The sequence below is a fragment of the Mesoplodon densirostris genome, chromosome 11 (genome assembly GCF_025265405.1).
Source record: "Mesoplodon densirostris isolate mMesDen1 chromosome 11, mMesDen1 primary haplotype, whole genome shotgun sequence".
NCBI lineage: Eukaryota > Metazoa > Chordata > Mammalia > Artiodactyla > Ziphiidae > Mesoplodon > Mesoplodon densirostris.
In genome coordinates this window covers 25334124-25361903 of record NC_082671.1, presented here as the reverse complement: position 1 = coordinate 25361903, position 27780 = coordinate 25334124, and the positions used below count along the sequence as shown (strand labels likewise).

The 27780-nt window shown below is 35.3% G+C and overlaps 1 protein-coding gene across 3 annotated transcripts in view; it reads right to left on the bottom strand.

The window, feature by feature from the left end:
• The window catches only part of CCDC91 (coiled-coil domain containing 91), a 416560-nt gene that overhangs the window by 139229 nt on the left and 249551 nt on the right, over nt 1-27780 (bottom strand). For 2 of the 3 annotated variants that reach the window (XM_060113428.1, XM_060113429.1), the window contains exon 8: nt 26387-26494. The exons of the other annotated variant lie outside the window; for it this stretch is intronic. In XM_060113428.1, coding sequence (XP_059969411.1) covers nt 26387-26494 — 108 coding nt within the window. The remainder of the gene's footprint in view (nt 1-26386; nt 26495-27780) is intronic. 3 annotated transcript variants of the gene reach the window in all.

Below are 27780 nucleotides of genomic sequence, written 5' to 3'. Positions count from 1 at the left end.
AGCTGTCCAGTCATGGCAGCTGCTCCATCTGTGCATATACTGACACAAAATGACCAATTCAGTTTTCCTGCTATGTAATCATTTAAAAACTTGAATAGTTCTGCAGCTGTCGTGTTGGTTGGCAACAAAAGAACACATATCATCACGCACATCCTCCCGAAAAATATATCGCACAAAAACAAGCATTATTGCCTTGTTGTCAACATCAGTAGACTTGTCAACCTGGATTGCATACCACAGTGACTCATTGATCCTCTCTAACAATTGTGCCTCAGTATCCTCTGCTCTTTCATCAATTCCTCTAGTTACGGTGCTGCCGAGAGAGGAACACGTGCCACCTTTTGAACTGCAGCCTCTCCTAAAAGTTCACGACAGATGTCCTCAGCAGCAGCAGGATCAACTCGTCACCAATACTAAGGGCTTCTCAGCTTTGGCAACGTGGTTAGCCACTAAGAATGATGCTCTCAGTGCAGACACATTTGAGGAAGTGGTGGCCTTTACCAATTGCTTCTGTGCTTCGTGTTCACGTTTTTTTTCTTCTGAGAAATTCCAAAGGCTTGTCTTTTAATGCAGGGTCTTTGGTCTCCATGTGGCGAAGCAGTTTTGAAGGTTTCATGGCTTTGTTGGATAGCCGGTCACCACATATTATACAAAGCGGGCTTGGAGAACGTGAATCACCTGTTGCAATGAACCCGTAATTTAAGTAGGACTCTTGGTACTTTCTTTTAAATGCACTTTCTTTTTGTGGGCAGTCTTAGAGCCTTCTGCTGTCTCATCACTGGGTCTTTCCCCCTTTTCAAAGAAGCTCTCCAGCGACGTTTGTTTTTTATCCACTTTGGCTAGGGTTCGCTTGTGGGCTTACCAAAACTGTGACTGAGACAAGTGCACAGTGCTGGAAAGAGGCACGGACAGAAGTGGCAAATAAAATAATGGGCAGGCCACGCACGGACTAAAATACGTGTCAGATTCTGACTTAAAGCCTGCCACCAGATGCAGCCGTACAATTAAAGCACATCAACACACTTGCCACTATAAAGCCTGCCACCAGATGCAGCTTAATTGTCACTTGCCTCTCACTGATACGGTTCTGATATGAGTCTGCAAACAGTTGATTTATTATGGTCTCTGTGCAGGCAAACCTCTCTGCTAATGATAATCTGTATTTGCAGCCACTCCCCAGCGCTAGCATCACCGCCTCAGCTCCACCTCAGATCATCAGGCATTAGATTCTCATAAGGAGCGTGCAAACTAGATCCCTCGCGTGCGCAGTTCACAGCAGGTAGGGTTCACGCTCTTATGAGAATCTAATGCCACTGGTGATCTAACAGGAGGAGGAGCTCAGGCGGTAATGCGAGCGATGCGGTTTAGCTGTAAATACAGATGAAGCTTTGCTCCTTCGCTGGCCACTCACCTCCTGCTGTGTGGGCTGGTTCCTAACGGGGGTTGGGGACACCTGTTGTAGGGATAAAGTGACCTGTCTGTAAAGCAGTTAATACAGTATAAATAGTAGTAGATAATAAATAATTGTACTAAGTTTATAAAGAGAACTTTAAAAATTCAAACTTGCTATAGGATTTTTTAATACATATTATATGTTATAATGACAAAAGTCATTCAATTCATACTCTGTATTTTTTAAAAATTATATTTAGTTTTCATGTCATTTAATTTTTATAAATGTCCTTTAGGCATCTGACAAAGAAAAGCTTCATTATCATGTATTCTTTATATTTTGTAAATGACTGTGTTCAGATACTCTATACCTTGATTTCAGAGTTCCAAAAATTATACTCAGTGGAACACCAGTATTCCACGGATATAAACAATGTTCCAAAAAAAAAGTGTGATCGTGAAAGAAATGGGGGAAATGATGAAGTTTCTTTAAAACAGAACTGAAAGCTTATACTATGTAAATGTGACTACTGAACTTTTTTATTCCCTCTCTCTTCAAAATCTCTATTAATAGTGAATTATAAACTTACTTTTTACTTTTTCCAATATTATCTGTCATAGACACACTGGTATGTTTAAGGAATGCCAACTGAGTTTTTATTAAATTCTCTTTCTACTTCTGACAATTTTTGCTTTAAATTAAGTCTGGAATCAAACCCAAATTTTGTTGCCTATTAGATGGGTGTTACCATATTGGCTCACTGATTATCACTGTTACAATCTCACAGTGTCTTTATAAAGAAAGAAATAAAATAGTACACGTTATGGATGTACTGTAGTAATAGACACACAGTAAATATTGAACTGATGGTACTAATTGTTGTGATTATTAAATAAATAATTCCTGGTTATTACTCTATTACTGATTAAGTTATATAAAGAAAAATGAACTTACAAAATGTCTTTTAATAAATTTTGTCCAAAATTCTACTTGGACAAAAGCGGATATTTTGTTGATACTACTACTTCTGCTTACTTTTTATAGGAATTGGATTGAAAAGCAGTATTCATTTGTTCATACTTATCCTGTGTTATTTTGTTTTACGAGTCTCTTGTAAGCAGTAAATGACTGAATTTTGCTTTTAAATCCAATACGATCTGAAACTCTTATAATGTAAGAAAAAAATAAGACCATGATAGTTTGTTTTTTAATTGAAGTAGAGTTGATGTACAATGTTGTGGCAATCTCTGCTGCACAGCAAAGTGACTCAGTTATCCACAGAGAGACATTCTTTTTTTACATTCTTTTCCATTATAGTTTATCACAGGATACTCAATTTATCACAGGATATTGAATTCTTGTGCTATACATTAGGATCTTGTTGTTTATCCATTCTAAATGTAATGGTTTGCATCTACCAAACCCAGACTCCCAGTCCATCCCTCTCCCTCCCTCCTCTCCCTTGGCAACCACAAGTCTGTCCTCTATGTCTATGAGTCTGTTTCTGTTTTGTAGATAGGTTCATTTGTGCCATATTTTAAATTCCAAATATAAGTGATATCATATGGTATGTCTTTGTTTCCAACTTACTTCACTTAGTATGATACTCTCTAGTTGCATCCATGTTGCTGCAAATGGCATTATTTTTGTTCTTTTTTATGGCTGAGTAGTATTCCATTGTATATATGTACCACACCTTCTTTATCCATTCATCTGTCGATGGACATTTAGTGCTGCTATGAACATAGGGGTGCATGTATCTTGCTGAATTATATTTTTGTCTGGGTATGTTCCCAGGAGTGGGATTACTGGATCATGTTAATTGTATTTTTAGTTTTCTGAGGAACCTCCATACTGTTTTCCATAGTGTCTGTACCAACTTACATTCCCACCAACAGTGTAAGAGGGTTCCCTTTTCTCCACACCCTCTCCAGCATTTGTTATTTGTAGACTTTTTAATGATGGCCATTCTGACCAGTGTGAGGTGGTACCTCACTGTAGTTCTGATGTGCATTTCTCTATTAATTAGTGATGTTGAGCATCTTTTCATGTGCCTACTGGCCATCTGTAGGTCTTCTTTGGAGAAATGTCTATTAAAGTCTCCTGCCCATTTTTCAATTGGGTTGTTTTCTTTGTTGTTGTTGAGTTGTATGAGCTCTTTGTATATTTTGGAGATTAAGCTCTTGTCTGTTGCATGATTTGCAAATATTTTCTGCCATTCCATAGGTTGTCTTTTTGTTTTGTTTATGGTTTCCTTTGCTGTGCAAAAACTTGTAAGTTTGATTAGGTTCTATTTGTTTATTTATTTTTTAATTTCAATTGCCTTGGGAGACTGACCTAAGAAAACATTGGTGGGATTTATGTCAGAGAATGTTTTGCCTATGCTCTCTTCTAGGAGTTTTACGGTGTCATGGCTTATATTTAAGTCTTTAAGCCATTTTGAGTTTATTCTTGTGCGTGGTGTGAGGGTGTGTTCTACCTTCACTGACTTATATGCAGCTGTCCAACATTCCTAGCACCACTTGCTGAAGAGACTGTCTTTTTCCTATTTTATATCCTTGTCTTCTTTGTCAAAGATTAATTGATCGTAGGTGTGTGGGGTTATTTCTGAGCTCTCTATTCTGTTCCATTGATTCATATACCTGTTTTTGTACCAATACCACACTGTTTTGATTACCATAGCTATGTAGTATTGGGAGAGTTATGCCTCCTCCTTTATTTATTTATTTATTTTGCTCTGGCAATTCTGGGTCTTTTATGGTTCCATATAAATTTTTGGATTATTTGTTCTAGTCCTGTGAAAAATGTCATGGGTAATTTGACAGGGATTGCATTAAGTCTGTAGATTCCTTTGGGTAGTATTGCTATTTTAACAATATTAATTCTTCCAATCCAAGAGCATGGGATACCTTTACATTTTTTTGAATCCTCTTTTATTTCCTTTATTAATGGTTTATTGTTCTCAGAGTATAAGTCTTTCACTCCTTGGTCAAGTTTATTCCTAGGTATTTTATTTATTTATTTGGTGCGATTTTAAAAGGTTTTTTTTTTTACATTCCCTTTCTGATATTTCATTGTTAGTGTAAAGGAATGCCAACGATTTCTGAATGTTAATCTTGTATCCTGCTACTTTGCTGAATTCATTTATTAGATCTACTAGTTTTTCTGTGGGGCCCTTAGGGTTTTCTACATATAGTATCATGTCATCTGCATATAGTGACAATTTTACCTCTTCCCCTCCAATATGGATACCTTTTATTTGTTTTTCTTGTCTGACTGCTGTGGCTAGGACTTCCAATACTATGTTTCATAGTAGTGGTGAGAGTGGGCATCCTTGTCTTGTTCCAGATTCTAGCAGGAAGGCTTTCAGCTTTTCACTGTTGAGTATTATACTGGCTGTGGGCTTGTCATAAATGGCTTTCATTATGTTGCAATATGTTCCCTCTATACCCACTTTGGTAAGAGTTTTTATCATGAATGGATGTTGAGTTTTGTCAAATGCTTTTTCTGCATCTATTGAGATAATCATGTGGTTTTTTACTTTTCTTTTGTTAATGTGGTGTATTGCATTGATTGATTTGCATATGTTGAACCATCCTTGTGAACCTGGGATGAATCCCACTTGGTTGTGGTGTATGACCTTTTTTATGTGTTGTTCGATTTAATTTGTTAATATCTTGTTGAGAATTTTTTCATCTATATTCATCAAAGATATTGGCCTTTAATTTTCTTTTTTGGTGGTGTCTTGTCTGGTTTTGGTATCAGGTTGATGGTGGCTTCATAGAATGTCTTTGGGAGTGTTCCCTCCTCATCAATCTTTTGGAAGAGTTTGAGAAAAACTGGTATAAGTTCTTTTTGTTTGGTAGAATTTGCCTGTGAAACCATCTGAAGACCATGATAGTTTTACTTGTTGGCTGGACTAATGCTATTCCTACACAAATGTAGTAGTATAAAGTGAAATTAGATGGTCCTCCGAAGAGTCCTATAGCATTCTGTGCTCACTCTTTTCTTACCAATATCTCTTATTTTACTGTAGTTGCCTGTTACTAGTTTGACTTTCCACACTGGACTGTAAGCTTTGGGGGACATAGACCTTTCTGTTTTTGAATCCCCCAGACCTACTTCAAGCCTTGCTATAAAACATGCAAAAGTGTTTATTGTTCTTATAGAATAGCTGATGAATGAAAAGTGAATCAAGGAATGAATAAATAAGAAAATGCATATTAAGCATTTTGACAAACACCTAGAACATGATTAGTCCTTATTAGATATTATAATTATTTAGTGACCTTATTTTTATATTTGACTGTTGAACTTTGACTTGCCTTTATCTTCTGCACTTTGTTTTTCAATTAAGATATAACTGAAACATAACAGTTTCAGGTGTACAACATAATGACTCAAAATTTGTATATACATAGTTATAAACCAAAGTACAAAATCTATACATTGAACACTACAAACCAATGATAAAAGCAATTAAAGAGGACACAAGACATCATTTTTCATTGATCAGAAGATTCAATAAATCAATAAGTTCATTGACAACACAATTCGAATCAAAACACATCAAGATTTTTTGTAGAAATCAACAAGCTGATTCTAACGTTTACACTAAAAGAGGAATTAAAAGAGTCAAAAAAGGTTTATAAAAGAAAAAAACTTGAAGAAATCACAGTATGAAATTCAAGATATACCATAAAGCTACAGTAATCAAGACAATGCTGATTTTGGCATAGAGAGCAATGAAACAGACAGCCCAGAAAAGGACCCACACACATATGATCAATTAATTTTCAAGAAAAATGCAAAGGCAATTCAACGGAAAAAAGGATTTTCATAAATGGTGCTAGAACAATAGGATACCCACATGCAAAGAACAAAACAAAACAAATTTGATCTATATCTCATGCCACACACAAAAATGACTCAAATGTAAAACTTATAGAGGAAAATATAATCTTTTTGACTGGGGTTAGGTAAGAAGTTCTTCTGTGGGATACCAAGAGTACAGTTCATGAGAAAGAAAACTGATAAACTGCATCAATATTAAGAACTTCTGGTCTTCCCAAAGACACTGTTAAGAGAATATAAACATTTACAAATGACATATCTAATAAAGGACTTGAATGTAAAATACCTTCAAAACAAAATAAGAAAATTAAGAATCCAAAATAAAAATGAGCATAAGAACAGATATTTCATTAAAGAAAACGTACAGATGGTAAAGAAGCACAGGAGAAGATACTTAACTTTATTAGTCAAATGCAAACTGAGTATAACTTAAATGCATATTAAATGCAAGTCAATGCAAATTAAAACCATATAAGATACCACTACACAGCTACTGGAGTGTCTTAAATTAAAACAAATAAACATGATTATACCAAGCGCTACTGAGAATTTAAAAAAAACTGAAACAATCATACATTGCTGGTGGGCATACAAATGGTATAACTACTTTGAAAAACAGTCTGACAGCTGATATCAAGTTAAGCGTATATTTAGTAACAACCCAGTTATTGCAAATTTTTAAATGAAAACTTATGTTTATTCCAAAATTGCATGTGAATATTTTATAGCAGCTTTATTCATAATCACCAAGAACTGAAAACAACCCAAATTTCCTTTAACTGGTAAATGGATAAACAAATTGTGGCACATCCATACATGGAATACTACTTAGCAATGGAAGGAATAAACTAATGGTAAATATACAACATGGATGCATCTGAAATGTATTATAATAAGTGAAAGAAATCAGCCTCAAAAAGCAACACACTACTTGGTTCTATTTATATGATATTATAGAAAAGGCAAAACTATAGGTACATAAAAAAGATGAGTGGTTGTCATATATCAGGGATGAAGAAATTACAGTGGCTACAAACAGCACAGAAAATATTTTGGGGTGATGTAATTCTTCTATATTTTGATTGTGGTTCCTTATATGATTGTGTTTGTCAAAACTCACAGGGCTACTTTCACATGGATGAATTTTATGGTATGCTAATTATAGCTTTTTAATAAAAAATAAAGGGAAAAAAGCCAATAACCACCCACTTTGAATGTAAGGAATTGTGTGAAAGCAAATATTCTAAATTCCAGGTCCAGTACTAGAAGCTCATATAGGTTCCTGGTGCCATTATACAAGGGACTGATCATCACAGACAGAGCAAATTTTAGTGAATATGGGAAGAGCAGTAGCAAGGTTCAAGAAGTACAAATAACAGCACAGAACAAGATGAGACAGAGGCCACCAAAGCAACATAACTGAATGCAAAGATCAAGGCCAACAGGAGGAAGAGGCCAGTTTATATGTCTATAATCACTCATATACATAATAACATATACATAATAAATACATATATAATCATTGATATCGATGGGTATATCTGAGTATTGATGAGTACTGATAAGACATGTCCTGACCAAACTTTAATCAGGATTCTCTAAGCCCTCTTCTCTACTAGGCCTCAACCTTGGCCCCCATCCTGGCCAGGTCTGCAAGGCCCCGTATTAGCAAGAATCCTGCTAAGTCAGGTTAGAAAGAATCCCCCCAACCCTTGATATCCAATCAAATTCCTCATTCCCCACTCTTGATAACTGATCACTCTCCATATTTAATCAAATTCCTTATCCCTGTCCTTGACATCTGAACCCTTTGGATTGCCCTCAACAAGAATTCTGTTACATCAGTTTAGCAAGAATCCCCCCTGTTCTTGATGTCTCATAGTAATTTTCCATCCACCAATCCCCCTAACCTGCTTCCCTAGTTATAAATTCCCACTTGTTCTTGTCGCAATGAGTTGAGCCCAATCTCTTTCCCTTATTGCAATAATCTTGGCACCTATCACAACAGTCTTGAATGAAGTATTCCTTACCATTCAAATAAGAGTGAGAATAATTTTTTCTGTAACAGTATATATAAACACACACATTCACATCTATGCACCTTGATTACAAGAAGCTTTTGGGTAGGGAAAGATTGGTAAAAGAAAAATACAATTTCCCAAATAGTTCCTACCTATATATACCAAACTAGTGCAGCAGCAACAATGGTAATAGTGATAGTGGCATAACCCCCTCCTGTCAGAAATAATGCTGTAAAGAGAGAAAGTTAATAAGAAGTTTATTAGATGTAAAGATTAGTATCTTTTTTTCCTGTATCAGATTTTTGGGAACCCCAATTGGATGGGGAATGCTCTCTAGGTACTGACTTCTCATCCAAATATAACATAAAGTTTTAAGGGCCATTCCTGCTCCAGGACAAATTATCTCATAAATAAGTCTTCAAGAAAAAAATAAAAAAACATTGATCAACATTGAATATTCTGAAAGTATCCTGACAATTATACTCAAATAGCTTTTGTAGTGAATAATATCATTAATAAAAAGACATAAAATATGCTGAAACTCTTTAGAAAGTAATTTCAACACTTCTTTCACTTTATTCTTGGTTTTTTGAATCGTATCTTCCACACTGATCATAACCACTATATATTAAACATAGGTCTTAGCAAAATTTTTTTTAGGTAGAGAAACAAATTTCAATTCAAAACAATTGTTTTCCGTACTGAGAAAAAAAACTTAAACATAGTTTTCCTAATGCAATATATTCATTTTAAAAGGTTATTTGCAAATCACAATGTTACACGTAAAATCACACTTTGCATATTTTATATTATGATTTCACGGATATATCCTCATTAACAATAAATTTATTTCAAAATACTCAGTTTAAAATGTACTTTACAAACAAATAATTAACATTTTAAGCTGACTCCTAAACTGGATGTCAAGAGATAAACCTTAAAGAAAATGGGGAAAAATGATTAAAGTAGATAAACATTAAAGTAGGCTATAAAAAGATAATGAGTATCTGAGCCCATAATATTACCAAAATGCTAGCTAATTATACTTGAAACTCTTGGGTTATCTTCATTTGTTTTCCATACTATTTGGGCAGTAAGAAGAATTGTACTCCGACCCCTACCAAAAAGGTCTGATTTTCAGTTCTAAAGCATTACTGTCTTAAATAAGGGGAAATGGTGTTCTCATGGTTTCTAAGGGATTCACACATAGAATATATCTCACTAGTGTGTGATTTAACAATATGCCACTTGGTTTATTGCTACCTTCTTGCCCTTAGTTCCTCTCTCCATGGGCTCTTCTCTGTGTTTCTTTTTTCTATATTTAAGATGCCAAGATGACAATATTTTTCTGTTCTGCCCAAGCAGAATGAGAGTGGGTGCCTTGTAACAATTTATGACTACCAATTTTCCTCTAAATGAATGCAGGGAATATTTTAAAACATCCCCATGATCTAGAGATGATACTCAGAAAACCAAGCATGAACAAATGCCTGTGCCATACAGAAGAGAACAATGTGATATGTAGGATATTCAGGAGACCAGGCATAAATCACCATTCCTTAATCTCAATTCAAGCCAGATATGATTTTCTCTCATTTTAAATGTATTCTAGTCAAAGTAAATGTTTAAAATTAAACCAAGTTTTAAAATGCTGGGTACTTTTCTCCTTTTCAATCACATTTTTGGACACTTTCATACATTAATATTCAAATCTTACCCACTTTTCAACTAAAATGAACTCTCACTTTCCACCTTGTCCTACACACAGAGAAAACAAGGACTTTTTACTTGCTTGTAATCCAACCTGTCTGACTTCTTGCCTATGTTTATTTATTACAGTAGTAATTCTTAACTGGTAAACTTCTCAGTGGGTTTCTAGATGCATACACTTCTGTGATAAAGTTTGGGTTCTAAAAAAATATATCTGGGGCTTCCTGGTGGCGCAGTGGTTGGGAGTCCGCCTGCCGATGCAGGGGACACGGGTTCATGCCCCGGTCAGGGAGGATCCCACATGCCGCGGAGCGGCTGGGCCTGTGGGCCATGGCTGCTGGGCCTGCGCGTCCGGAGCCTGTGCTCCGCAACGGGAGAGGCCACAGCAGTGAGAGGCCCGCGAACTGCAAAAAAAAAAAAAAAAAAAAAAAAAAATCTGATTAACAGTATAAAAGTTTTTGAAAAATAATGAAGCCAAATGAGTTTGATATATTAAGATAATGCTAGCTGCTATCAACAAATAATTCCCAAAATTTCAATAACTTAATATAAGTTTTCTTTCTTCTTCATAGAAATGTTCCTAAATAACAGATTCCCTCCAAATGGTAATTTAATCTCACCATATCTATGGTTCTGTCATTGACAAAGCACTTAATGTTTCTCTTACAAGCAAAAGAAGAAAGAGATGACAGACAGAGCCCATCTACTTCTTAACCATCTTGGCCAGGAAGTGATACACATTACTTTCACTCACAAATCACTGATGAAAAGTAAGCTACTTGAACTTTGTTTACTGCTCAGGGAAATCATAATATAAATTAAACTGCTGAATTTGAAAAAACTTATTTCATATCGACTTTTATTTAACAGGTATTTCACGGGAGGATGTAATAGCAAAAAGAGGCTTTTACGAACTGCATCAACCCCATAAAAGCAAGGGAAAAGGCTCCCTAGGGGAGCAGCAGCTAGCCAGTGACAACTCTACTAGGTAAGAAGAAGAACAAATTTTGGTGGGTCGTTAGATACCACTGCCATGCCTGCACAGGATGTTTAAAAAGTAAAAAATAAATTAAAAGTAAAATTACAGGACACCAAAGATAAGGAGAAACTATTAAAAACAATCAAGGATAAAAGACTATCTACAAAATATCAATAAATGAACTAACATTAGACACCTCATAAACAACAATAGAGATTTAAAGACAATGAAATAATATCTTCAAGGAAAATAACTGTTACAGAATTTTATGTAACACTGAAATGTCATTCACAAATTGGGGTGTAACAAAAATTATCAGAAAAAAACAAAAATTAAGGAGGTTTATACTATAGAGTTAATAAAGACTATAATATAGGAAGTAAATTGAACACATGAGAAAGGAGAGAAGGCAAGAAGTAAAATGAAATACAAAATTTGTAAATATGTGAGTATATCATAATAAGAAATGAAATAACAACAATAACATTTTGGGGAATTTAAGAACAAACTATAACTAAATATTAAATAATTGTGGGTACATGGAGTAAGAACAAAAACATGGTAAACTCTGTATAATGTTGGCTCTTTAGGGAAGGAGGAGGAAGGAAAACATGACAGAGAAGTCGAGCCTTAGCTTTATTTGTCACCCCACCCCTAATGTAAAAGATCTGAAGTAAATATGTCAAAATGAAACTAGTGGAGTTCAGAACACGCTATCCCAAAATATGACACCTTGACATATTCAATATTTTAAGCTAAAGGAACTTGAGGAAAGGCACATGTGAGAAGGACTCTCTGACCTCCTCCTTCTTGCCCAAAGCAGATCGAAAGACCCTCTTGTCAGAAGGGCCCTCTCCATACCCTGAGGAAAGGCGCATCCTTATCTCTGAGGACAGAGGGATGCCAAGAGGAATCCAAATTAACAGGTTTTGCTAAGCTTCCCCCAATTTACTACCTTTACGGCACACCCTTTTGTCCTATCATGTTTTTCCATGACTTTACTTCAGGAATCCTAGGATAAAAACACTCAGATATAACTGTTTCTTTGGGTCTTTATTTCCTTATGAAGGCTCCCATGTCATATAAAATTATGTTAAATAAATCCATATGGTTTTCTCTCGTTAGTCTGCGTTTTGTCAGTTCAATTTAAGGGCCCCAGCCAGAGAACACATCATGGTAATAGGGAAAACAATTTTTTCCTCCCTTACAAAAGCATTTGTTAAATCTTGATGCTACATATATTAATTTTGTGTTTGCTCTATGTAATTATAGGAAATGCAATTAAAATATGTGATAAGGGAAGTTTCAAAATCAATGGAGAAGGAATTATCCAAACCTTATACAAAAATTATGTTTTTTAAAAAATAAAACTGCCAAATGCTAACACAAATTATAGCTACATTGAAAAATGTAAACATTCTTTCAAAAAAGAAACCTTAAAAAAACATAAAAATGGATGAGTGAACTATTTCTCATACTTCAGGAGAATGGACACCCTTTACATAAAAATAATCACAAAGGAACTGATCAAGAGATTTCTCCACATAACTATAGCTACTAGTTATTGAATATTACTATATTCTAGGCACTGTGCTTCATTTAATCTTTATATAGCCCTGTTGAGATACTTCAATTAACTGTAATTTAGAGATTTTAAAAAGAGGCACAAAGAAATTATATAGTTGCCCCAATCCAAACTACTAATAAAGAATAAAAGACATCATTTGAAGTGGCTTCTTAGTTCACAAAGATAGCAAAAATTGACATGTCCTTTCTTCCAACATATCCCTTTAACTGATCTGATGTTAAAAACACCTAAATAAAGTGGGGGAATGGAATTCCTTCCTCTAAATTTCTGAAACTTGAAGGGTGGGGAATTAAGCATAATGAGTGCTGAAGATGAGCAATACAGAGGCAATACTAAAGAATGCTTCTCAAAGTTCTCTGACAAGTATTACCTGATTAGTCTATTAGAAATACCTATACTTGGAATCCAACTAAATCAATAAGAATAAAAATTAATAGACAAGAAGCCTGTTAATCTGAATAGTGAATAAATATCCCCAGTATTCTCATTAGCAAGAAATTTGGAAACCATTGCCCAAAATGGTGTTTCCTAATATTGTGGAAACAAAACACTCTCCTGGATTCTTGTTAAGAATACAATAGATTGAAGCACATAAAAATGCTGTTTTCACAGACTAAAAACAGCTAAATACTGCCAACTTCATAAGGTTCAACCTCATATATTCCTTTGCCCCACTGGATTTACTGCATCAGACTCTGCAGGAAAGAGAACATTATTAACAAGTGAAGTACAAGGGATTTTCATAATAAACAAAATTTGAGAAAAAAATTATCATAAGGAGGAAATTAAGAGCTCGAGATATTAAAATTCTCCAAGTTACACCAGTTCCTGTTCTAGATAAGTGAAACTGGCAAACCTCAGTTCAAATCTAATCTGGAGCTTGATTTTTATTGAATTTCTATTTAAACGCAGCAGTACTCATTCACAAATTGTTTATAGCTGCTTTCTCACTATAACAGCAGAGTTAAACAGTTGCAACAGTGAGCCTAAAATATTTACTATCTATCCTTTTTGGAAAAGATTTGCCAAACTGCCCTTAAAGCAATCAAAAATTGAACAACAAAGACTTGTAAATGATAAACCAATAGAGGACATAAAATGAAATAATTAAAATAATCCAAAAGTCGGCAGAAAAAGAAAATGAAGAATACGTGGAACAGATAGATAACAAATAGCAAGATAGTACCTTTAAAACCCCAAAATACTGACAATCACATTAAATGTAAAGAGTTTTAAAAATATAATGAAAAGGCAGGGATTAGATAAAAGGAGTAAGAGTTAACTACATGCTTTCTACAAGAATCCTGTTTTAAACTTAAAGATACAAATAAGTTAAAAGTATGAGGATAGGAGAAAATATACCATTCTAATAATAATCAAAAGAAAGGTGAAGAAACTATATTAATATTATATGAAGTAGATTTCATAGCAAATAATATTATCAGAGAAAGAGGTGGGCATTTCATAGTGTTAAAGGTAAAATTATGTGAAGAAGACATAATAATCCTAAATGTTTATGCACCAAATAGAAGTGTTTCAAATTGCTGGGGGTGAAAACAAAACAAAACAAAACAAAAAACAGAACTCCAAGGGGAACCAGTCAAATGCATAAGTACAGTCAGACATTTTAACACATGCCTGTCAATAATTGGTAGACAAATAGAACAAAAATCTGTAACAATATGGAAGACTTGAACAACATGACCAAAAAACTTGATCTAAATGATATTTATTAAAAACTCCACCAACAGAAGAATGAACATTCTTTTCAAGTAGACAAAGAACATTTAGCAATACAGACTGTATTATGGGCCATAAAACAAATCTCAGAAAAGCATTTAAATCATATGAAGTACAGTCTCTGTCTACACTACAATGAGATTAGAAATCAGTAAAAGAAGTACAGCTGGAAAACCACAGAATATTTGAAAACTAAATAACACATTTCTAAATAATCCAAGGGTAAAAAAGAAATCAACAGAGAAATTTAAAGGTATTTTTTCTCACTGAAAATGAAAACATGACATTTGAAACTGTGAGACACATATCTAAAGTAGTACTTAGAAAAAAATTTACATCACTAAATAGGTTATTTATAGAAGAAAGATTTCAACCAATGACCTAAGCTTCTACTTTAAGACACTAGAATATGTGCAAATTAAAACCCAAATTAAAATTAAGCTAAAGAAATAAAATAATAAAGGTCAGAGTAGAAATCAGTGATGTAGAAATCAGAAAAAAACAAAAAAGAAAATCAATGAAATCAAAAGTTGACTTTCTGAATTGATAAAAAAATTATAAACCTCTATAAAATTAATGAGGAAAAAGGAAGACACAGATTACTAATATCTGGAATAAAATAAGAAACATCACTAAAGTTTTATGAAAAAATTACACACACATACATATACAAACACATATATATGCATATATATATGTATATAATATATATTTGTTTGACAAAATCCAACATCTATTCCTGGAATAAAAACTCCGAGTAGGAAGAAAAATACTCAACCTAATAAATGGCTTTCACAAGGATGTCTATAGCTAACTTTATATCTAGTGATTAAAAATTCAATGTTTTCTTCCCATGGTCAAAAAAAAAAAGGCAAAGATATCCTTCTACTTTAATGTTTACTAGAGGTTCAGCTAGTTCAATAAGTTAAGAAAAAGAAACAAAAGGCATCAAGATTAACTGGAAGATGCAACAATCCCTCTACTCTCAGACAACAACTATGTAGAAAATCCCATGGACTCTACAAAAAAAGGTGCTTAAGCTAATAACGGATTTTAGTATCATTACAGAATACAAGACCAATACACAACAATCAATTGTATTTCTATGTACTAGCAACAGGCATTGGGTAATTAAAATTAAAAAAAATAAATAAATGTCAAACTAGCATTAAAGAAATATGAAATATATTGAGATAAATTTGACCAAAAAGAAAACGTGCTAGACCTGAACAGTGAAAAAGTTGAAACTGGGAAATTTAAAAAGACCTAGCTAATTAGGAGATTGGGATTGACATATATACACTAATATGTACAAAATTGATAACTAATAAGAACCTGCTGTATAAAAAATAAATAAAATAAAATTTAAAAAGGAAAAAAAAAAAAGACCTAAGTGGAGCAATGAACTGTGTTCTAAGGTAAAAAGACTCAGTATTGTAAAGTGGTCAATTGCATCTAAATAGATTCAACACAATCCCAATCAATATCTGTGATATAATAAGAAATGTATATTAGGTCTTTACCCCCAGTTCCCAGCACAAGGCTTCTAAAACCCTTGGAATTTCCAGAGTAAAAGGAGTGAAAGGAATATCTCTTGTTATACACAACAAGACCCTTTCAACCATACATGAGTTCATGCTAATGAGGAGACTCTTGGTAGGCTCCTAGATAGCTTCAGGATGGGGGCTGATTGTCAGAGGACCAAATCATGTGACTGGAGGGTTGGAACATTCAGCCTCACCCTCTTCCCCAACTTCTAGGGAAGGGAGAGGTGCTGAAGACTGAGTTAATCAACAAGGGCCAATGATTTAATCAATCATACCCAAGTAATGAAACCTCCATCAAAACCCCTAAACAACAGGATTCAGAGAGCTTCCAGGTTAGTGAACACATCAAGGTGCTGGGAGAGTGACATACCCAGAGAAGGCATGAATGCTCCACAGTGCCCTTTCTCATCCTTACTTTGCCCTATGCATCTCTTCCATTTGGCTGTTCCTAAGTTTCATCCTTTATAATAAATTGGCAATAGTAAGTAAAGCATATTCCTGAGTTGTGTGAGCCATTCTAATAGATTATCAAACCTCGGGAGGCATTTGTGGAAACCCTTGATTTATAGCCAGTTGGTCAGAAATACAGGAGGCCTAGGACTTGGGACTGGCATTTGAAGTAGGGTAGTCTTATGGAACTGAGCCCTTAACCAGTGGGCTCTGCACTAACTCTGGGTAGTGTCAGAATTAAATTGACTTTAAGACATCCAGTTGGTGTCCACATAGAACTAGAGAATTGCTTGGCATTAAAACCCACATATTTGGTGTCAAGAGTATTTGGTTGTGAGTAAACACAGTTCAAAACATCCCAGCATGCTGTGCTGTAGAAATTGACAGGCTGATTATAAAAATTACATGGAAATATGAGTGACCTAGAATAGCCAAAACAACTTTGAAATATAAGAACAATATTGCAGGACTTCAAGACTTATTAAATGTCTACAGTAAATAAACAGTATAGTACTGGAGTTGAGATAGACAAATAGATAAATGGAACTGTTAGAGAGTCACGTAATAAACCCACACATACATGATTGATTTTTTGATGAAGGTACAAAGGAAATTTACTGGTAAAAGTAGAGTCTTTTTAGCAATTAAGACTATAATGCTTAGATATCCATATGCAAAAAAAGGGAACTTCAATCCATATCTAGAACCATATATAAAAATCAAAGGAGGGCCTCCCTGGTGGCGCAAGTGGTTGAGAGTCCGCCTGCCGATGCAGGGGATACGGGTTCGTGCCCCGGTCTGGGAGGATCCCATATGCCGCGGAGCGGCTGGGCCCGTGAGCCATGGCCGCTGAGCCTGTGCGTCCGGAGCCTGCGCGTCCGGAGCCTGTGCTCCGCAACGGGGGAGGCCACAACAGTGAGAGGCCCGCATGCCGCAAAAAAAAAAAAAAAAAAAAAAAAATCAAAGGAATACTTTGAATCACTTATAAACCTGAAATTATGAACTAAAACTTTAAAAATTAAACATAGAAGAAAATCTTTTTGATTTTGGGTTAGGTTAAGACTTCTTACATATAACACCAAAAGAATGATCCATAGAAAGAAAACTGAAAAACTGCATTTCATATCATTTAAAATTTCTGCTCTTGTAAATACATTAGAAGAAAAGACAAGCCATAGACTATGGTAAAGTATTTGAACATCAAATATCTGAGGAAAGATTTATATCCAGAATATGTAAAGAACTCTTAAAATTCAATCATAAGAAAACAAACAATAACAACAAGGTGGGACAAATGTCCCTTCTCTAGTTAATATCTTTTAATAGCACCCAATTTCCTGTCAGATAATGTGGCAGACAAGGTCCTTTATGATCCTTTCCATGGCATAAAATTATCTTTCATTTGGCAGTCTCAAATAGCCTCACCCCTTGTCAAACATCTATATTACACTCTCTCATCTAAAGGATTTTGAATGTGCTATTCCACATACCTCTCTCATGCTCAATTCTCAGTTCTGACATCACTATAATCTATGAACGCTCAGAGAACTCATCATTAGTCCAATAAGTGTTCCCTTACTCAATATGAAGGAGTTATATACTCCTTTAATGTACTCTCATGTAACTTTTTATTTCATCATGACTTACCACACTACTTTGTAATTATGTCATCTATTTTCCCTACTTACTAGAAGGACTGTCTTGCTCACTTTATATCCATATAATCCAGCAGAGTGCCAGTCATATAAAAGGCCCTCATTGAATAAGGAAGAGAGAGAGGGGGACAAAATGTTGATCGAGCATTCATATAAGTGGCCCCAGGACAAATGTTCAAAAATTTAAAGGCTGATGACATTTTTATACCACACACAAGACAAAACATGAACTACAAATAAGTAGCCTTTCTTCTGTAGACTAGAAATCAAAAAATGTGAATCCTAGCCCTGATTCTGAGAGTAGCCAGACAATTGATCTTGGCCAAGAATAACAAAGTTGATAATAATGTAGCTAATATCAACAACTACCTAGAATGTGCCAAGTTCTATCCTAAGCACTATTCAAATCTAATGTCATATAATACTCATAACAGTCCTATGAGGTAGGAGTTACATTTCATAGATGAGAAAAATAAGGCAGAGAGGTTAAGGGACATTCCACAGAAACATAGCTAAGTGACAAAGCCAGGGATAATTCAGGCAGTCTGACTCCAGTGCACAGGCTTGTAACTACTCTTTAGTGTTACCTTGTTTTTCCCTTAAATTCTTAATTTGAAAAGAACAAAAAAAAAAAAAAACGAGAGCAAAAGAAAAAAAGAGACACATATACACATGAAAGGTTGAATTAAATTATTATAAGGAATCATTCAGGTATTATTTTTATTAAATTAAATTTACTTCTTTCAAATTTCAAATAACATCTCAAGAAATATGATTTGGGGCTTCCCTGGTGGCGCAGTGGTTGAGAGTCCGCCTGCCGATGCAGGGGACACGGGTTCGTGCCCCGATCCCGGAAGATCCCACATGCCGCGGAGCGGCTGGGCCCGCGAGCCATGGCCGCGGAGCCTGTGTGTCCGGAGCCTGTGCTCCGCAACGGGAGAGGCCACAGCAGTGAGAGGCCCGCGTACAGCAAAAAAAAAAAAAAAGAAATATGATTTGAAAAACATGTGTGAGATACCATTTCTAAACTTTACATGATTTTTACCTAATAGTCATCTTCCCTTTAAGTGTTTAGTTTTTTAAATAGTATTTCATCACACTGGATTGCTTTTGATCCTCTAAACGTCCTGTGGTAGTCTCGAGTGCTCTTCACCAGATATTTCTCTGTTGATGAACATGGAATGTCTTTCCATTTATTTAGGCTATTTTTCATTATTTTCAGCAATGTTTCGTCATTTTTAGTTTACAAGTCTTTTCCTTGGTTAAATTGATTCCATGGTATTTTATTCTTTAACATGCTATTGCAAATAGCAAATACGTAGTCATACCCACTGTTAAAGATTCAATGGGTTAAAGTGCCTCCAAGCAAAGTGCCAATAAGGCTGTGACTGTCCTGTACATCCTTTCATTTGGACCAAATGGTTTGGGGAAAAGAGACCAACTGGGATTTCCTCAACCCAGGTTTGATAAAAAAGTTATTTTTAATCAGAAAAAGAGAGACACAGACAGGTAGGCAAGCATGAGGGTGGAAAGCATATAAACATATTAAACCTAGAACACAGGTCTCTAAAATAACCATGGGTCTGCATCTGACAAATGGAGCTGTTTGCAACCAAACAGATAAAAAGCCAAAAGAATCATTACCCTGAACTGTGACTATCTGCTACCCTAAAATGACCCAGGGCTCCTGAATTTTTATAGACAGGGAGCAGGCCGAGAAATGGTATAATCTCCAATACTCACATTAGGTATAGCAAAAAAAAAGATATGGAAAAATTCTAACCCTACAAGATCATAAAGAACAACGGACTAGAGACCCTGGCCCTAAACTCTGAAAAGTAAATCAAATCACAGTAAATCAAAGAGCAATCCTACCCCGACAGCAGAGATCCTTACTGAATCTGTTCATTGAGATTTTAGAACTGCTACATACTAACAATAGCTGTGCATCCCTGATTCTTCATCTTTCCTACTGAGAGCATTCATAGTACATACCCAACCTTTAACTTGCCACTATATACTAGATATGTTGGGGATAAACAACATACATTTCAGTTTCTGGCTCTTCAGGTCAAAAGGGACTATATATCTGGAACTGATGATATAGAGACTGCAACACATTATTTCCCACCTGTCACTCAAAGATCCTGGACTTCTGAGCTGGAGGCTACAGCTGGATAGAACTTACTGCTCCCATGTGGGCAGGTAAGCAAATTTGCCTGAGACATGGAGACTGGGAATATTTGGTGACCAAAAGAGCAGACAGTGGTATATTAGTTCTGCTTATCAAATATTTCCTGTGCTCTCCCTTCCAGATTCATAGTAGGATCTTACTTCCTGGGCCCATTATGACTGTGTGGGGCACTGTAGATACAAATTGGGAGTGGAAGTGTCATTTCCAGTCCAGAATGCTGACTTACCAGTAGGAAATCTGACTGGGATTTTTTTCACTCTACAAATAACAGGTAATGTTCCAACAGAAACTATGCTATCAGGCTAGTACCTAGGGTGAGGACATCATGACACTGAGCCCCTAAAGAATTCTCAATGTACATGGAGAATTAGTATGACATAAACCGTTGCTGTCGGAAGCCAGAGAGTTTAGCACATAACCTAGCCTGGCTTGGCTAATTCATGCCTTATGCTCTTTCACAATTCTATGACCTATTCTTCTCTGGGAGTTTTCTGTCCACTTATGTAGTCATATACTTCATATCTCTGACAACCTGGTATTTCACCATCCAAAAGAGTATAATTGTTACATCAAATTTATAAAATTTCCTATGTATTTCCTCTTCCAAGCCATTTATTAAAAAGACACTGAGGAGGGCTCATGCCAAGGGGTACTTCCCAGAACTTCTGCTGCTAGTGTTCCTGTCCTTTAGTGAGCCACGGCTGCCCCCTGCCTCTGCAGGAGACCCTCCAAAACTAGCAGGACACAGCAGGCCAGGAAAGATACAGGACTATTACCACAGCCTATGGTTGTGGGGCCATGGGCTGTTTTTTAATGAATGACATCACAAATGAAGAATCCTTCAGTGCAGTACAGGATTGCCAGACGTCACGGCTGTGCCTCTGAGGTGGGAGAGCCAACTTCAGGACACTGGTCCAAAAGAGACCTCCCAGCTCCATATAATATGAAATGGCGAAAATCTCCCAGAGATCTCCATCTCAGCACCAACACCCAGTTTCACTCAATGACCAGCAATATATACTAATGGACAACCTATGCCGAACAACTAGCAAGAAAGGAACACAAACACCTCGATGAGCAGAGAGGCTGCCTAAAATCTTAATAAGGCCACAGACACTCCAAAACACACCACCACACGTGGACCTGCCCACCAGAAACACAAGATCCAGCCTCATCCACCAGAACACAGGCACTAGTCCCCTCCACCAGGAAGTCTACACAAGCCACTGAACCAACCATACCCACTGGGGACAGACACCAAAAACAATGGGAACTATGAACCTGCAGCCTGCAAAAAGGAGATCCCAAACACAGTAAGTTTAGCAAAATGAGAAGACAGAGAAACACAAAGCAGATGAAGGAGCAAGGAAAAAAACCCACCAGGCCTAACAAATGAAGAGGAAATAGGCAGTCTACCTGAAAAAGAATTCAGAATAATGATAGTAAAGATGATCCAGAATCGTGGAAATAGAATGGAGAAAATGCAAGAAACATTTAACAAGGATCTAGAAGAACTAAAGAGCAAACAAACAGTGATGGACAACACAATAAATGAAATCAAAAATTCTCTAAAAGGGATCAATAGCAGAATAACAGGTAAGTGACCTGGAAGGTAAAATAGTGGAAATAACTACTGCAGAGCAGATAAAGAAAAAAGAATGAAAAGAATTGAGGACAGTCTCAGGACCTCTGGGACAACATTAAACCCACCGACATTCGAATTACAGGGGTCCCAGAAGAAGAAGAGAAAAAGAAAGGGACTGAGAAAATATTTGAAGGGATTATAGTTGAAAACTTCCCTAATACGGGAAAGGAAATAGTTAATCAAGTCGAGGAAGCATAGAGAGTCCCATACAGGATAAATCCAAGGAGAAACATGCCAAGACACATATTAATCAAACTATCAAAATTAAATACAAAGAAAAAATATTAAAAGCAGCAAGGGAAAATCAACAACACACAAGGGAATCTCCATAAGGTTAACAGCTGATCCTTCGGCAGAAACTCTGCAAGACAAAAGGGAGCGGCAAGACATATTTAAAGTGATGAAAGGGAAAAACCTGCAACCAAGATTACTCTACCCAGCAAGGATCTCATTCAGATTTGACGGAGAAATTAAAACCTTTACAGACAAGCAAAAGCTAAGAGAATTCAGCACCACCAAACCAGCCTTACAACAAATGCTAAAGGAACTTCTCTAGGCAGGAAACACAAGAGAAGGAAAAGACCTACAATAACAAACCCAAAACAATTAAGAAAATGGTAAAAGAAACATACATATCGATAATTACCTTAAATGTAAATGGATTAAATGCTGCAACCAAAAGACATAGACTGGCTGGATGTATACAAAAACAAGACCCATATATATGCTGTCTACAAGAGACCCACTTTAAACCTAGGGACACATACAGACTGAAAGTGAGGGTATGTCTCATATCAGACAAAATAGACTTTAAAACAAAGACTATTACAAGAGACAAAGAAGGACACTACATAATGATCAAGGGATCAATCCAAGAAGAAGATATAACAGTTGTAAATATTTATGCACCCAACATAGGAGCACCTCAATACATAAGGCAAACCCTAACAGCCGTAAAAGGGGAAATCGACAGTAACACAATCATAGTAGGAGACTTTAATATCCCACTTTCACCGATGGACAGATCATCCAAAATGAAAACAAAAAAGGAAACACAAGCTTTAAATGATACATTAAAAAAGATGGACTTAACTGACATTTATAGGATATTCCATCCAAAAACAAGAGAATACACATTCTTCTCAATTGCTCATGGAATATTCTCCAGGATAGATTACATCATGGGTCACAAATCAAGCCTTCGTAAATTTAAGAAAATTGAAATTTTATCAAGTATCTTTTCTGACCACAACATTATGAGACTAGATATCAATTACAGGAAAAAATCTGTAAAAAATACAAACACATGGAGGCTAAACAATGCACTACTTAATAACCAAGAGATCACTGAAGAAATGAAAGAGAAAATCAAAAAATACCTAGAAACAAATGACAATGAAGACACGATGACACAATACCTATGGGATGCACCAAAAGCAGTTCTAAAAGGGAAGTTTATATCAATACAATCCTACCTTAAGAAAGAGAAACATCTCAGATAAACAACCTAAGCTTGCACCTAAAGCAATCAGAGAAAGAAGGACAAGAAAATTCCAAAGTTAACAGAAGTAAAGAAATCATAAAGATCAGATGAGAAATGAATGAAAAAGAATGAAGGAAACAATAGCAAAGATCAATAAAACTAAAAGCTGGTTCTTTGAGAAGATAAACAAAATTGATAAACCATTAGCCAGACTCATTAAGAAAAAAAGGGAGAAGACTCAAATCAATAGAATTAGAAATGAAAAAGGAGAAGTAAAAACTGATACTGCAGAAATACAAAGGATCATGACAGACTACTACAAGCAACTATATGCTAATAAAATGGACAACCTGGAAGAAATGGACAAATTCTTAGAAATGCACAACCTTACGAGACTGAACCAGGAAGAAATAGAAAATATGAACAGACCAGTCACAAGCACTGAAATTGAAACTGTGATTAAAATTCTTCCAACAAACAAAAGCCCAGGACCAGATGGCTTCACAGGCGAATTCTATCAAACATTTAGAGAAGAGCTAACACCTATCCTTCTCAAACTCTTTCAAAATATAGCAGAGGGAGGAACACTCCCAAACTCATTCTACAAGGCCACAATCACCCTCATACCAAAACCAAACAGAGATGTCACAAAGAAAGAAAACTACAGGCCAATATCACTGATGAACATAGATGCAAAAATCCTTAATGAAATACTAGCAAACAGAATCCAACAACACATTAAAAGGATCATACATGATGATCAAGTGGGGTTTATCCCAGGAATACAAGGATTCTTCAATATACGCAAATCAATCAGTGTGATACACCATATTAACAAATTGGAGGAGAAAAACCATATGATGATCTCAATAGATGCAGAGAAAGCTTTCAACAAAATTCAACACCCATTTATGATAAAAACCCTCCAGAAAGTAGGTATAGAGGGACCTTTCCTCAACATAACAAAGGCTATACATGACATACGCACAGCCAACATGGTCCTCAATGGTGAAAAACTGAAACCATTTCCACTAAGATCAGGAACAAGATAAGGTTGCCCACTCTCACCACTATTATTCAACATAGTTTTGGAAGTTTTAGCCACAGCAATCAGAGAAGAAAAGAAATAAAAGGAATCCAAATCAGAAAAGAAGTAAAACTGTCACTGTTTGAATTTGACATGATACTATACATAGAGAATCCTAAAGATGCTACCAGAAAACTACTAGAGCTGATCAATGAATTTGGTAAAAGTAGCAGGATACAAAATTAATGCACAGAAATCTCTTGCATTCCTATACACTAATGATGAAAAATCTGAAAGTGAAATTAATAAAACACTCCCATTTCCCATTGCAACAAAAAGAATAAAATACTTAGGAATAAACCTACCTAAGGAGACAAAAGACCTGTATGCAGAAAATTATAAGACACTGATGAAAGAAATTAAAGATGATACAAATAGATGGGAGAGATATACCATGTTCTTGGACTGGAACAATCAACATTGTGAAAATGACTGTACTACCCAAAGCAATCTACAGATTCAATGCAATCCCTATCAAATGACCTCTGGCATTTTTCACAGAACTAGAACAAAACATTTCACAATTTGTATGGAAACATAAAAGACCCCGAATAGCCAAAACAATCTTGAGAAAGAAAAATGGAGCTGGAGGAATCAGGCTCCCTGACTTCAGACTATACTACAAAGCTACAGTAATCATCAAGACAGTATGGTACTGGCACAGAAACAGAAATATAGATCAATGGAACAGGATAGAAAGCCCAGAGATAAACCCACTCACATACGGTCACCTTATCTTTGATAAAGGAGGCAAGAATATACAGTGGAGAAAAGACAGCCTCTTCAATAAGTGGTGCTGGGAAAACTGGACAGCTGCGTGTGAAAGAATGAAATTAGAATACTCCCTAACACCATACACAAAAATAAACTCAAAATGGATTAAAGACCTAAATGTAAGGGCAGACACTATCAGACTCTTAGAGGAAAACATAGGCAGAACACTCTATGACATAAATCACAGCAAGATCCTTGTTGACCCACCTCCTAGAGAAATGGAAATAAAAACAAAAATAAATGGGACCTAATGAAACTTAAAAGCTTTTGCACAGCAATGGAAACCATAAACAAGGTGAAAAGACAACCCTGAGAATGGGAGAAAATATTTGCAAATGAAGCAACTAACAAATGATTAATCTCCAAAATATACAAGCAGCTCATGAAGCTCAATATCAAAAAACCAAACAACCCAGTCTAAAAATGGGCAGAAGACCTAAACAGACATTTGTCCAAAATAAGATATACAGATTGCCAACAAACACATGAAAGAATGCTCAACATCATTAATCATTAGAGAAATGCAAATCAGAACTACAGTGAGATATCCCAATCTTGGGGATAGAGTGGTATGTTTATAAATCTCCATTTAAATTCTAGACCTAATTTTGTTTTCCTATTAGTATATTTTCTTCCTGTGATACAAAATAGGTCCTTTGTATAAGACTGATTTTATTTTCACCTACCAAGTTTTATGTTATTCAAAAGTGTTGCTGGGAACTTCTTGCACTAATTATTCATACTATGACATATACATATATGCTCTTCAACTGATTGTTTAATGTAAACCCAATAAACATGTCTGAAATGCTTTCTAAGACATTAAATCGAGAAAAGAAAAAAGAATCACCAGAAAATAATTTTAAACAGAAACTAATTCCTATAAGCAATGAAATGTAATTCAAACATAAATATGTACTTCAAATGTTATTTTAAATCTTGTACCACTAAAAGTCATTTCAGATGCCATAATACATTTACAGTAATCTCTTTTGCTTCTGTTATTTGATAAATAATATAACCCAGAAATTAGCATAAGAATTATCGTTAATTTGGGGAAGATCTACATATTTCAGGCCTTTAGTCCTATATTTAGTCTATCATAAAATTCTGAAATTTTAACACTGAGTTTACATAAGCATATTTTTTTCTCCAAAATACACCAAGGAAAGTAAATGGCATGAAACTGAATAAACAGCTATAGAGCTCTCAGGGGAAGAGTCAGACAAAAAGTATAAATATATAATGGATGTGCAATTTTATTACCTGAGTATTTAATAACTCCTCACACTTGTGTGCTTGTTTCTCTATTGCAGAAATGTACTGTTTTTCAATAGCTTCTACTTGTTGCTTAACTGAAGACTGCAGTAGTGCCTAAAAACAAGCAAAAAAGTCATTTGGATGACAGACAAAACTTGGAATCTACTGTTGGCATGAGAAATGTTTTTGACAGTTGTACATATCTGAAATATGATACTATTCTGCATTACAAAATACACATTTGTGAATATTAAAGCAAATTCATATATAACACTACTTTAAGCTTTCGGTTTTAGGTTTTCCTATTGCCAAGACTAGTTGTTTGGCTTAGATGTTCCTTCCACACACCTTCTCGGTAAAAAGGCCAAGTCATAGAAGACGATAAAGAGGGTGAGTAGTTCTGTTAAATATAAATTCAGTTTAGTGAAGACCACACAGGATGAGAAGCATGTGAAAGCTGCTGAAAAAAAAGAGAAGAGAAAAAAACCAGACATATTTCACTGGCTGACAAAACTCCACATCCTCTCGGCACACTGTAATATCCCATGGGCCAAGCATGATCTTCAAGACCACAAATCAAGTAAAAGCAGATGGAAACTGTGAGCAATTTCAAACATAAAAGAGCTGCCCCCCAGGAAGCTCACGCCCCTAATGTGAAAAGGTATAAGGCAAAGTGTGGAAGTCAGAATCTTAAGGCAATATTCATAAGAAGTAATAAAACTTGGGAGACTAGACAAACGCAAGTGGATAGTGTAAACGCTGGAAGCTCGGTCAGTTAAATATAAAGATGTTAACACTATTCTAAGGGGAGCCAAATCAACACTGGAAGATGTTCCACCCACTCACTTCCTTATTGGAGATGTTTACAATATTATCATCTTTTTTTCCTTTTTTTTTCAGGCATTATATGTTATAGTTAACATGTTCCCAGTATTATCTTACATGCTATTTATAAATCCTAAATCATTCTAAAATATGCATTTAACCATATACATAAGAACTCTTTAGCAAATATTCTATTTTTGAAGGTCTATCTGGAAAACAAACTATTCATAATCAAAATAGTAAGTTGAAACAGACACATGTCTTATAGAAAACAGACCTTTGGTACATTCGCCAAGAAAAGAAAAATATGCCAAATCTCTTAAATAATCTCTGCTTTGAAAACAGATTTACTTGGTTGGAAACAACATGCATTAAGAGGCTAAATAAATATATATGTATTTTTTAAAATTGAGACAAAAATATTTTGAAAACCTCTGAATAAGTCTCAAATCTTCAAATAATTACCTTTCTTTTGCAATGTTAAACTGTCTGATGATGCTACTACTCCTATAATTCAATAGTTGTCACTCTGAAGCTGCAGAATTACTAGTAAACTAGTAAAGGAAAATAAACCT